Source organism: Schistocerca serialis, chromosome 2, assembly GCF_023864345.2.
Source record: "Schistocerca serialis cubense isolate TAMUIC-IGC-003099 chromosome 2, iqSchSeri2.2, whole genome shotgun sequence".
NCBI classification, from domain to species: Eukaryota; Metazoa; Arthropoda; class Insecta; order Orthoptera; family Acrididae; genus Schistocerca; species Schistocerca serialis.
The window spans coordinates 96,919,181-96,932,931 of record NC_064639.1 but is presented as its reverse complement, the minus strand read 5'-3'; the positions used below and the strand labels follow the sequence as shown (position 1 = coordinate 96,932,931).

The following is a 13,751-nucleotide window of genomic DNA, read 5'->3' as shown; positions in this document are numbered from 1 at the left end:
TCAGTGTTCATTAGAGGCTAATTTCTCTGGAATAATAATTTATTTCAAAGAAACACTACACAAACACACACACACACACACACACACACACACACACACACACACACACACACACGGGGAAAGGGGGGGGGGGGGGAGCTAATAATTGATAAGAGTCAAACAATGGTGTTAATGTAGAATTACCTGCCAACATTCCGGAAAGCATTCTGTCTTTCAAAGCTGGCTTTTCCTTGTCTAGGTGAATAAAAGCCTCTTTTCCCAGGGCTGTAAAAAAGCGGTGCATTGTCTTCACTCTCCTCTGCTGCCTCTTCTGCATCTGCATTTCGCGAAGTTCCACTAGAAGGCTTCTTTCCACGCTCAGAAAGGCTGAAGACATCTAAATCTAGAAAGTTCAATAAGAAAAACCCAGTTAGAACGATGCTAACAAACAATGTGATAAAAGATGCACAGCTGTTAAGTGTAAATGGCTCGAGAGATATGCAGTAAAAGTAAAATTGTATTTAATAAAATCGTGTGTGTGTGTGTGTGTGTGTGTACACTGCTGTAATCAATTACAGTATTTCTGTCCTCCAAAAGATACATGTTGCCTTTAAGAACACACTGTAAATTAAGAGTACAGTATGGTGCAAACATGAGACTGTTGATGTAGGAGTCAAATTTCACGACACAATTACATCTTACAAATGTAAAGTTCATAGGAAACACTGCTAATAAGATTTGAATTATGCTGTATTTCTTTCCAACTATTTGAAACAATGGCTATTTTTGTGGACAACAGATTTATGCCATTTACTTCAATCTTTTTTCATAATCTGGATGCTGTAAATAGGCTGAAATGAAGCAGGATGTGTTACTCCCTCATTCACAGCAGTTCTCTATATTCTCAGCCACTAGGCAGAAAAAGAAAAAAAAATGAAAATTATGTCTTTTGTGACACTGTAGATCTGTAGATAATGGCCATCATCTTGTTATGGAAAGAAACAAAACCAAAGGAATATTGCAAATCACAAGGATGGTATTTCAAAAAAAAGTCATACAAATTACCTACTAAGCATTCACTGCAAATTACTGTGATACCAACACTTGAGGAAAACTGAGACTTTAAATTATCAACTAATGTTACCAGTGTAGTTTTCTTTACAAATTCGTACAAGTTTTCTAAAAGCACCTGAGTTGATACTGTTGAAACGCAAGTTAAATACAAGAGGCAGTAAAAATACATATAAACAAGATGCAATATACTGATAAGATTTTATACACTGGCCTTCCACATAGATAACACCCCCCCCCCCCCCCCCCCACACACACACCTTCCTGTTTTGTTTGAAATTCAAATTCTTCTATAAACTTTGTTTCTGTTAATACTTTGATTGCAGAGCTGAGTCTGCCTGGAAAAACAGGCTTGTGTCATCTGCAAACAACACAAGAGAAGTATTCGGGAGACTTGGTTTAAATGGCTCTGAGCACTATGGGACTCAACATCTGAGGTCATCAGTCCCCTAGAACTTAGAACTACTTAAACCTAACTAACCTAAGGACATCACACACATCCATGCCCGAGGCAGGATTCGAACCTGCGGCCGTAGCAGTCACGCGGTTCCGGACTGAAGTGCCTAGAACCGCACGGCCACTGCCTAGAACCGCACGGCCACCACGGCTGGCATTTGGGAGACTTGGAGGAAGGTCACTGATAAAGAGTAGGAAGAGGAGAGGGCCGAATACCAAGCCTTGTGGGACTCCGCGGCTTATCAGGGCTTTCATAGAACAAATTTTTGTAAATATAGGTCTTGTGATATCGACCACTTGACACTGTCACTTATATTTTGACCACTTCTACAACCAAGGTAATGTTGAAATTTACTAGGCTTTCTATTTTAATATGTTATGTTATGTGTGTGTGTTTCCGTTGTGTTACTTCTTCATCATGTGGAAGCGGATACTGAATGAAATTAGTCCTGTATGGGCCATGAACTGTATGGTACTACACCTGACAAAGTTCTTAAGAAGATGTCCTAGATGACACAAAGCTGCTTCCTCCAATTTTCGATAACATTTTTGTAATTTATTTTCTTTCAATGTTGAGTGTTTGAAGATACAATGTTCAGATGTTAATCAGCTGTTGAGCAAATTGTTATACTGTGAACTTATATTAATATATCAAGATATCAATTTTTTATGTTGACTGTAGTTTTTATACTGCAGTGAAGACAAAAATTCACTTTAACTTTTTTCAGATTTAGCTATTTTCTGAAGGGCACTGGTTTCTTAAGAAAAGTAATGACAGACACACATTCGCATCCACCTGACGATAGTGAACTCCAGAGAGAACAATCTGAGCAATAATATTCACAATGAAACCCACGCTGTACTCATAAATCATTCAATATGTTGTGAGTTCCAAGTATGGCACAGCTACCGCATTTTTCTTTTATTTTATTCAGGGTGAAAGAATTATTTACATTACAAAGTAAACAGTCTACAGACTTTACAAGGGTATTTACAGAGATTTTAGTAACTGTTCATGACTAAATCCCAGAACACTGAAAACCAAGCAATAGGTTAATTTCACATTTTTAACAACAAAAGTATCCCACTGTATACTTAGCATTAGACTTTGACAACACGTATGGAACAGTTTTTAAAGCAGACATTAATACTATTCTGATCACTGTTTACTGGAAGCATGATATTACAATAAAGCCAGTAAAGTTCTAATTTTTTACTAAAATTTGGAGTTGAGGCTTTATATCATGCACTGATCAAAAAAATCAATTACTGTGTGTGTGTGTGTGTGTGTGTGTGTGTGTGTGTGCGCACGCACACATGCTTACCGAGAAGTGCCTCTGAAGCAAGTTGTTCCTGGCTGTGACTTTGTATCAAGTCAACTGCTTCTTCCACTTTGTGCCGAAGTGCTTCTTCGGAAGCAAGAAGCATGAGAAGTTGGGCTGGAGTAAGTTCAAGTAGCATGCCTGTAATCTTTCCAGCAAATGATGGCCTCAAGGCATGCACTTTTGGATACAGTCTCTCACCAAGCTGCTGCTGATGGTGTGTTAGATGGTCATTGCCCCCACTTGCACCTTCTGCTCCCGGTGCAGAAAACGGACGAGCATCATACGATAGAGAACGTCGTGACTCACGACAGCGTAGTGAAGATCGAGGAGCCTGAAAAAACACCCTCACGTTTCAGTATGTCTTCACAGCTTCACAATAACATAAGAATCCATGTAAATGCTTTCCAATTAAAAGGAGTTACCATAACCAATATTTTACCTCTGGGATAATAAAGTTTTAGAATGTCTAAAGAATGGCTGAATATGTATAATTCCTCCTTTGAACACCACCACTTTCCTCCTCCAAGCAACAGCTACAGTAATTTTCCTATACAGTGGTGGGAGCAAGAAATTTAATCGGCTAGAACACAGCTCTTCAGTTGCACCTGGTGTTACCAGTTGATAGAACAGTCCACGGGTATACTGCCATATCATAGTTTCCAGTGGCCACAATATTTCGGTGACCCATTGTTAAGTGTGCTGCAAACCTGACCTCCTGGGGGTGCACTGTCAACTTAGAAACCCCCCCCCCCCCCCTCGCCCCATTTTGTGTTGTTTAATATGCGATCAATGCCCCTAAATATTCAAAACAGGTTAAAATGCTAACACAAATCAGAAACATGCATAATGACAAGATAAAATAAATAAATAAATGTTTTGAAAATTGGATGCATAAAGATTAAAAAATTCCCATTACTTTTTGACCACGCCTTGTAAACCTTTCCACTGACCTCCAGCCTCCCAATATAACAGTCAATGTTTTGGAAGATGGTGGGAAGAGCTGCTTCCAGTCTTTTAATTACACTACAGATAAAGTGGACTCGTGCGCATCCCTGAGAAGTGAGAGAGAACTGCTCTTGTTCTCTATATACATAAACGACCTGGTGGACAGGGTGAGCAGCAATCTTGACTGTTTTCTGATGGTGCTGTAATGTATGGGAAAGTATCATCAATGACTGTAGGAGGATACAGGATGACTTAGAATTTCTATTTGGTGTGATGAATGGCAGCTTGCTCTGCATGTAGAAAAATGTAAGTTACTGTAGATGTTGGAATACAGTATTAGTGGTTGACACAGTCATGTTAATTAAATAGCTAGACATAATGCTGCAGATTAATATGAAATGGAATGGGTGCGTAATGTCAGTAATATGGAAGGCGAATAGTCGACTTCGGTTTATTGGGAGAATTTTAGGAAAGTGTAGCTCTTCAATAACAGAGACCACATATAGAATACTTGTATGGAAATCCTTGGACGAAAGATGGCAATCTTTTTTTGCGAAACTACTAAGAAAGTTTAGAGAACTGGCATTCACAGCTGACTGAAGAATGATCCTACAGCCAATAACGTACGTCTTGTGTAATAACTGCAACGACAAGAGAAATTAGGGGTCTTGTGGAGTAATACAGACAGTTATTTTTCCCTTGTTCCTTTTTTAAGAGGAATGGGAAAGGGAATGGCTAGTGATGGTATGAACTGTAGGGTGCCTTGTGAAATATGTGTATAGATAAAGATACGCTGAGATGAGGGTACAATTGCGGAATAATGGAAAAACTAACAGACCCACAACACAGTCATGAACCTTTCCTCCAGAAGTTTTAGTCCCACAGAAATATCAGTCCTTTCCAAAGGCCTCACTTTTTGCCCCACTCCCAAATTCAATCATTCAGAACTTGTGACAGACTTTCTCTCCTTCTCCTGCTCCCTACAGTGTAAACACTTTTTTGCCACCAACTTGATCAATCAGACTCAACCAAAGACCAATACTGAACCTTGCCTAACTCTGTTCACTCCTCTATCCAACCGTGATCCCCCCCACCCCCCCCCCCCCCCCACCCCCCCGTTAACTTTCCAGAATTTCATAACCTCGAACCTTGCCTCACCATAATTCCCCAAATCCCTCAATATGCAAACTAACCTTACATCCGCAGAAAGAACTGCAGTCCACGATCTAAAAACTGATCTCGACCTCATGATCCTACCTGCAGACAAAAGCTCCAGCACCGTTGTTTTGAACTGCAAGGATTACCTGGTGGAAGGATTCCGTCAACTGTCAGATACTTCCACCTACAAACCTTGCCACACTGACCCCATTCCAGTAATCCAGCAGGCTCTCCAGTCACAACTCAAATCCTTAGGCACATCCCAGAACATCTCCCCAGAGTCCATCTCTCTAATTACCTATCTCATAAAAGGTTCAAACAAAGGGAGAGAAACAGGTACACGGGGTATCAAAGTGACCAAATTGAGGTCTAGTTTGGCATGAAAATATTTAACTGCTTGAAAGTAATCAGCATGATGAATGAAAACTAAATTAATAAGCTGAGGAAAAATTGAAATATTACACAAAAAGCTGCTGTAAATGAAGTGTCAAAAATGTCATCCGTTCAAGACCTAGCTAACTTGCACATAAAAAGATACATTGGTGTGGTATTTAAATGTAAAAAATGCTTCCTTCGATTCAAGTACGTTAGGAAGGCAAACAAGGAGTCAGTAAGATCATGCTTTCTGAATAAAACTTGAAATTAAAAAATGGTAGAAATCAAATATTTTATGAAATGATTTGTGTAAGAGAAATAAGTAGATCAGAGAAACGTTCTACGTGCCTTTGAATGATGCTCGAAATCATGATCAGAAAACGAGGTGCACCAAATGTTTCCCCAATATTTTTTATTTCGTACTTTTAGACAAATCATTACACAAAACGTTTGACCTTTTCAAAAAATTTGTAAGCTTTACTTTTACAGACTACTTAGAGTAATTGAAATGCTTGGTCTCAACACTGACTGCTGATGAATTACGTTCGCAACATCAAATATCTGTAAACTTTCATGGTTCGTTGTAATTTATTAGGAATTAAATGTGTGTGATATACTGGGATTGGTGTGAAGATCAAGTTCTTTGGCAAGACCTTAAAAATATACTTAGCAATGCAGTGTAAACAGTATACATAAAACTTAGTAGACAGAATTGTAACTGACTCAGTAAAAATGTAAGAACAACTGGGAATCGAGCCCAGGACCTATTCCTCACATTTAGTTGTGAACTGTATACGCTACCCCTGCACCACAGCCACTTATTGTTCAAGGGTATCAATCTGTGTGCTTATGATTCTATTTAGTGTAGTTTGTCATGTAATAGTCATTTCAGTGCATTTATTGGCTGTTAAAAGTTCTTTATCACTTAAAACAACATTTGTATTTAATTTATTGATGATATATATAAAAAACAAAGATGCTGTAACTTACCAAACGAGAAAGTGATGGTATGTTGATAGACACACAAACACACACACAAATTTCAAGCTTTCGCAACCCAAGGTTGCTTCATCAGGAAAGAGGGAAAGACGAAAGGATGTGGGTTTTAAGCGAGAGGGTAAGGAGTCATTCCAATCCCGGGAGCGGAAAGACTTACAAGATGATTGTAGATGAGATAGTCGAATGCTCCTCTGCTCATTCATGTGTATTCGAGGAACTTATCCAGAGATCTTCGTAGTTGACGATACTTATGAAATTCTCCATGCAGATTCCTCCCTTTCTAAATCATTCCTTTTCGCTTTATTTTCTTAAGTAAACCTAATTCTGTAGTTTCAATCTCCAGCTACAGTATTCTACAGGTTAGGGACACCGTTTTATAGAAACGGCTGGGTGGCTCTAAGCAGCCATCTTGTAGCGCGACATGGTCGCTCGTACGCAGGACACCCAAGGTTTTTGCTCGATGTTGCTGCTTTGGAGTTTCACATATCCAGAAGTCGCTCGCTTCTGTCACTCACATATGACACGGACCAAGACAGAACTGTGTTGAGGAAGAGTAGAATGGATGGAGAGTAACACATTTCATGTGTCACATGTCTGCCCTGGTACCACTCAGGGCTAACATGGGCTCGCCTTGTGGGCGCCACCCACCCGCAGCAATGGGTGCCTGACAGGACAGTCATTACCGGGAGTTTCAATGCCCCGAAAACATGGGCAACCATTCCTAGGCATGCACAAGGTGTTCTCAGAGCAGGTACCAGCAATGTGATCATCCCTGTGATGTCAGGGGACTCAGTCAGATGGCCAGATAACAGCCCCACCACAGGGACTGACTACCGAGCTGGTGACCTGGCAAGGAGGCCAAAGGGCTTTGGTGGAGATGGAGGGGAAGGGAGTGGGAGAGGAACCTACGCCCAAGATGCTAGAAAGGGAGTTTTTCCCCATCTGGCGCACACTTGAGATTTCAAATTTTAGAGATGGAGATCAAACAACACAGGGGGGGAGGGGGCAAAAAGCAGGAGGAAAAGCAACTGAACCAAAACAGCGAGACAAAGCTGTCATGAGGATAGCTGGGCCGACATGAAGAACACCAAGAGAAGGAAAGAAAGTAGCAAAGGCAACGGAAGGACAGGAAAGGAGAAGGTAAAGCAGCTTGGAAAGAATAAAGGCTGCAGAGGCTCAGGGATGCATGTGCACCACACACATACCACAAAAGAGCTACGGACCTGCTGGAGGGACAAATTTTGAGATCTCAATGGTAAGTAAAGACATAAATTGGCAAAAAATGTAAGGACTTCTGTATTTCTAAACATGTGAGAAAAAAACTTGAGTACTAACGTCAACATTTTTTGCAATGAACTGCTTTTAGATTGATAAACCAAGCCATATGGTATATATGTTTCATTAGGACCACTGACATTATTTTATTTCAACAAAACGAAATACATTTCATGACAAAAATACGCATTTCATTGGAGTTGCAAGACAGATTTTAAATATCTTCACTGATTTCAAAAATACCATCAGAAAAAGTAGGCCTCTTGAAAGAAGTGTATAAGGCAGGGAAGAGTGGTGTAAACTAACACTATAAGCGGCTGTCAATAAAACACTGGTTCTACTATGTTTGTTATTGTCGGTTATTACCCACTGTGTAATGTCTACTATTTTACAGGTATTGTGTGGTTTTTCTTTCAAGAAATATACGCGAGTATATAGCGTACAAAATGCCAGTAACTGCCACAATTTTCTTCCTCTTAGCATCCATATTTTCTAATAGTTAAACTACTTTCAAAGTGCCAAAAATGTAATAGAATAAATAAAATGTCTATAAAATGCGACACTGTAAAATGTGCTTGCGGTGAGACTATCGCCAATTCCTGAAATCCATTGCCTGTAGCCTCTAGCCTGCTGAGTAGCACTGCAGTCCTGAGCCTACGGATAAACCATGAAAATCTGCTGCATTATGCCACACACAGACCGACCTTGCCTGCAGGCAGATCAGTGAGACTAGATCTGATGGGCAGGGCCTTCACATTAGTGGAAAATGATGGGCTTCAGATTGGCAGGTCCGATCCGTTAGAGATACCCACAGAAATGGCCTGTGGTTTTGGCCAGTCATGGATGTCCACCCCTGTGCCCAGCTATTTACATGTCACAGGCACCATATTGACAAATAGAAAAGACAATCACACTCTCACAACTAAATTTTTTGTCATAGCCTTTGTCAGAAAACGAGAGCATGCACACATTCACACAATCACTCATACACAACTCATGTACACATGACCACTGTCTCCGGTCACTGCGTCAACAATCTTTGAGAATCAGGTCCACACAAAGCACTCCTCACACCTCCCTTTCTCTTGTTGACAGCTGCTAGTCTAGCAGCAAGAAGTGGTAGCAGCAATGACTGCATGCTGAGGGGTGTGGTAGAAAAGGAAGAAGCAGTACGAAAGAGGGAGGACAGAAGCAGCTCATGTACTCGGCTGTGCCCAGCCAGCGACGATGCATGACATCTCAGTAAACAAATCAATCTGCCTACTGAGAGTAGACAAAAATGAGATTTTTCCACTGAACCACCCCCCCCCCCCCCCCCTCAATTTCCCTGACACGTTTGAAATTTCCTGATACTCCCCAATTTCCACAACTCGTGGCAACCATGGGTTTATGCCAAGAAAAGGAACAACAGATGTAATCCTCATATTCCACCAGCTTATGGAAAAACATTGTGAGAAGAATCAGGAATTGCATATGGTCTTCGTAGATCTTGGGAAGCATATGATAGTGCTACGGGAAGAAAAAATGTACGAGAAAGACGTTACTATCAGAGCAGTACGTACATTTTGCATAAGAAACGTACAAAAATGAAATAAGAAGGACAATAAGCAATGTAGGCATGATAGATGTATTTCAGTTCGAATTGCTTTCATCAGGGATCAGGACTTAGTCCCTACATCTTTGTCCTGTCAGAAGGAATTCGAGATCAAGCCCCCTGGTACACGTTATTTGTAGATGATATCGTTTCGTGCAGTACCAACAAAAAAATGGTGTGGAGCGCAAACTGGAGGTCTGGCAACAAGCAGTGGAGGACAGAGGGCTTGAATCGGTTGAAGGAGAATGGGAGTATACATGCCTGAGAAATGAGGAAAATGACACAGTCACAATGAACTGGAGGAGTAAAGGGGGTACAGTACTTCAAATACACTTTGTGTTTATCAATCTGTACACCCATTTTTAAAACGTATAATGAAAACATAGTAATAAAAGCTGCACTTCAGCTCCTCTAACCTTCATGGCTATAAGCATAATTTTTTACTGTAAGAAGACTTACTGGTTTCCTTGGATCAAGGCTCCCATGTACCCTGTTTGCTTGTTTTGTTTTGTTTTCAGAATTGAATTTTTTCCATTCCTGATTTTTTTTGGAACTCAAGTGTTTTGGTGTATTAGTGTCTTTTGGCCAGTGCATGACTTTTTATGATTACTGCATTTTCATTTTTTTTTATACTGATAAATTATGATTCACTTCTTAAATGAACATAGTGGCAAACAAATTATGAGCTGAAAGCTTACCTGTGAATGCCTTCTAACAGCATCTCGATCACGAGATCTCATGCGCTGAAGAACATTGTACTGTGCATATTTTGTGCCAACTTGAACAGACTCTAGGTTTGGCAATTTCTCATTTGCTAGCAGTGCCTGTAACAAATACCATATAAATGATTTAAGACAGTGACATACTAACAGGGTCAGGTAATGACCAGAGAACAATACAAAAGCATTACCTAAAATGGAATAACTAAAAGATACAATTATTTTGTAAAGATGTATTACAGGAAAACATATCTCCATACAATGGTCAAATGTAGGAGAGATGATACTGGACTAACCACTTAATTCGGTCCAGGAACACTGTTGGTATCCAAAATTAATTCATGCATATAAATCCTGTATGGTGCCCAAATGGACGTTATACCATTCCTTGGAAATTAACACTCCCTATTACTTTAGAGGTACTACAGGAAGATATTGTAAATCTACCAAATCTACCATACTATAGTATACTTTTAACTGTTTCTGCAGTGGACCTTTCGGCACTAGCTTGCAGAATTCAGCACAATGGCAGATCAACTCACTTTGCCACTCCAACAATAACAATTGTATCAGCAGCTCAGAGAACTTCCCTGTAATAACTGGGAAAACTACACACACGTAACAGTGGCATGACAAAGTCTTACCAAGTAATACCGAAAAAATTGTATAACAGGTGAATACGAGATGACTCCAAATATAAGATGACCCACCACCGTTCAACAAGGGATTAAAGAAAAGCATGTATACCTGTACATATGCTTACAAATGGTTTCTTATTACAAGTAACTGAAGGAGACAGCAAAACTACTGGTATACAGAAAATAATATCAGATAAAGACATCTGTAGGTCATTGGAATTGTTCAGAGAATCTGTAATGACACTGCCACTATCATGGTTGTCTTGCATTTCTTTCCCTAGTACATCATGTTCACTTTTATCTTATGTATTTGTTACACAGCACTTCTTAAAGCCATTCACAGCTGATGTACTGAATACATGTGTTCAAGTATGCTAGATCTGTTTCACAATTGCGATTAGAGATACTCAAGGCTTCATCAACTTCCCGGTAGCGCTCAGAGGTTGACCACCTTCAAGTAACCAATTGCTGGACTACTTGAAAGCATCAAGGAACAACAATCCTTGATTATTTACTGCATGATGTGGCCTCCAGCTCTAGACTGTACAGAGCCAATCCATAACCAGCTCATAGGTCATCCATCTTTTTCTATCGCAACGAAATATGACACAACATGGCAGCTTTTCATTTGGCATAATTTTACAATTCAGGGTGATGTAGGGTTGCATCTTTGTTCCATTGGCAAGCACACACGTCATCACGGTGATCTGCATTTTCTCAATGCCCTTAGTATGAACCAATACACTTTTGTCAACTTTCTCTTCATGAGCTGTACTGGATGGCATGTCAAAGTAAACAGGAGTCCCATCAGCATTTACAATTTGCCCTAAGAGTTAAACACATTCCTTTCTCAGTCTAATAATATGTCGGAGATAAACAACTAAACCCTCCACATACAATGCTGGAATATGCTGAGCAAGAGATGTTCATTATCACAGCAAAAGTCCACTGTGTCACATTGTCCTTGTCCAATTTAAAGCCAGCTCTAAGTGGTGTACAGTATGTTCCTGTGCCAATTCATATGCTTTATTTCATATGAAACTGTGGGAAATTGTAATTCTTTACTCATGTTTCTCACACATAAATGACACTAGTTCCTGTTTAGTAAGTACGGCTGACCCCTGCGTATTTCGGTCACTGTTTCGCCTAGGTTGGGTTGGGTTGATTTGGGGGAGGAGACCAAACTGCGAGGCCATAGGTCTCATCGGATTAAGGAAGGATGAGAAAGCATCCCAGCATTTGCCTGAAGCAATTTATGGAAATTATGGAAAACCTAAATCAGGACGGCCAGAGACAGAACTAAACAGTCATTTCACCAAGGAGGTTACTTGTAAGCAGAAGAGGCAAGGTACTGCGTACAGCGAAGCAATCAGCAGTTGCCACAGCGTCCAGGGATGCAAGTGTTGTCACTAAAGTTGCAGCACACAGCACTGCAGTCACGGGCAATAATTTACGTCTGCACGGCCACATGTTCACGTGATACGATGCTTGTATCCTTCTGCAGGGTGTATTGAAGTTGGCGATCTGCCCATAGAGAACCAGTTACATCCCGAGCTCCAAGCACCCAACAGCTGCCCCAAGTCTCTGCTCTGGACAATGCCTGCTCCTGCCACTTTGCTGCCCACCAAGGTGCTGTACCACCTCCAACCTGAGTCATATCTGACGTGCACTTAAACTAGCAACTCCGAGGGCACTGCTTTGCATTATTTGTTGTGACTGCCCACACATGCTTGTTGCCTTGTGTGACAGTGTCGGTACCAATAGACTGGCTATGAGCTCTCACCCTCACAGGACCGTGTCATCACAGCACCTGCTGCTCATCATGAGACTGCCTACGAGTTAACAGCCTAGTGGGACTATGTCAATTTTAATCTTCCCAGCTCCTCAAGTTTCACAGACACACTTCTTCAGAGTCTCACTCCTCTGGAAGAGGAATACTATGAGACGACGACGCTACTCGGCTGACAACCCATGAAGACTTCATATACGAGATGGGATTGCTTCACTAAATCCTGATGTCTTCCCCATGCCAATCTCTTTGATGATTTCACCTGTGTACACTAAACAGATCTGGGAAGGTGGTATTACCATCAATGTTGTACAACTATTTTCTGTCTCCACTCTGATGGTTGATCAGTGGACACTTTCTCAGTTTGTATTTTGATGTAAAACCTTTTGGTTGTTATTCTATCATTACAACTCAGTGCACTACTTCAGCTTTCTTTACACAACAGGCAACAAATTTTTTCTGTAGCAAAGTATCATTGCGATTTGCAATACAATGACTAGCACACTTCTTTCTGTTAATAAATCACTCGTCTCCCTCTCCCCTAAGCACCTAAGAATTATGGAAGCCTTTCAGAATTCAATAATATTTTTAGAAAAGTCAACTTCTGTGACAATTACCAATTTTCCGTACAACTCATTAACCTGCTTCCTGCTGCAAATGGCACAGACAACATTGTATTAAGAGTACATAATTGGCATACAACAATAACTCTCTCAGTAAGTTTGTTTTGATTTGCATAGGTGGGCAGTGACACTTGCAGCACATCTGAAACTTTATGGTCTATGCTGTGAGTATTGCGTTAGACTGAAGAATTTATGTATATTACCATTCAACAAAGCAGTCACTGATAAAAGGTAAAAATTGATGCAAAGGAAACTGCCCACACCTTTTTCTCCCCAAACCTGCTACAATAAAAACTACAGCAATAGCATGCACAGTTTGAGTTGTGATTGTACTTTCTCACGATATTTTCTATATGCAATTGCACGCACTAGTGTTTATTGCCAGTTTTTAATACTGACATCATCAAATTTCGTAAGACAGCCAGCGTAGGGCAAAGGCACATTTTGAGAGAAGGTATTTCTCCTTGATTACAAATATCACCATATTAATACCCATAAACCATTTTTCTTAGTGTAATTACGATGTATTTTTGTACTCTACGATTACATATGTTTTGTCTAATTCAAAATTATACATTATTGTCAGGTCAGCTTATTAACACTTTGTGCCTTTGCATAGTGTCCTGGAGGTCATTTTTCATTCCAAAAGAAGCTTAGTAATTTGTCCCAAGAGAATCTCCATTTTAAGAAAACTGTTGTGGGTCTGTAGCTGCTAATATTTATTGCAGAGCTGTGGAAGAGTTATTTCCTCGAGTGGCTTTTGCATTTTCATGTGCCAGTCCTGATCTAGCTATTGCAACTTTAT

General features: G+C 40.3%; 1 protein-coding gene across 1 annotated transcript in view; it reads right to left on the bottom strand.

The window, feature by feature from the left end:
• The window catches only part of LOC126456777 (E3 ubiquitin-protein ligase UBR5), a 342,260-nt gene that overhangs the window by 45,146 nt on the left and 283,363 nt on the right, over nt 1-13,751 (bottom strand). Inside the window, exons 40-42 of the mRNA XM_050092547.1 lie at nt 9,876-10,001; nt 2,832-3,162; nt 184-382 (exon numbers count right to left, since the gene is read on the bottom strand). Coding sequence (XP_049948504.1) covers nt 184-382; nt 2,832-3,162; nt 9,876-10,001 — 656 coding nt within the window. The remainder of the gene's footprint in view (nt 1-183; nt 383-2,831; nt 3,163-9,875; nt 10,002-13,751) is intronic.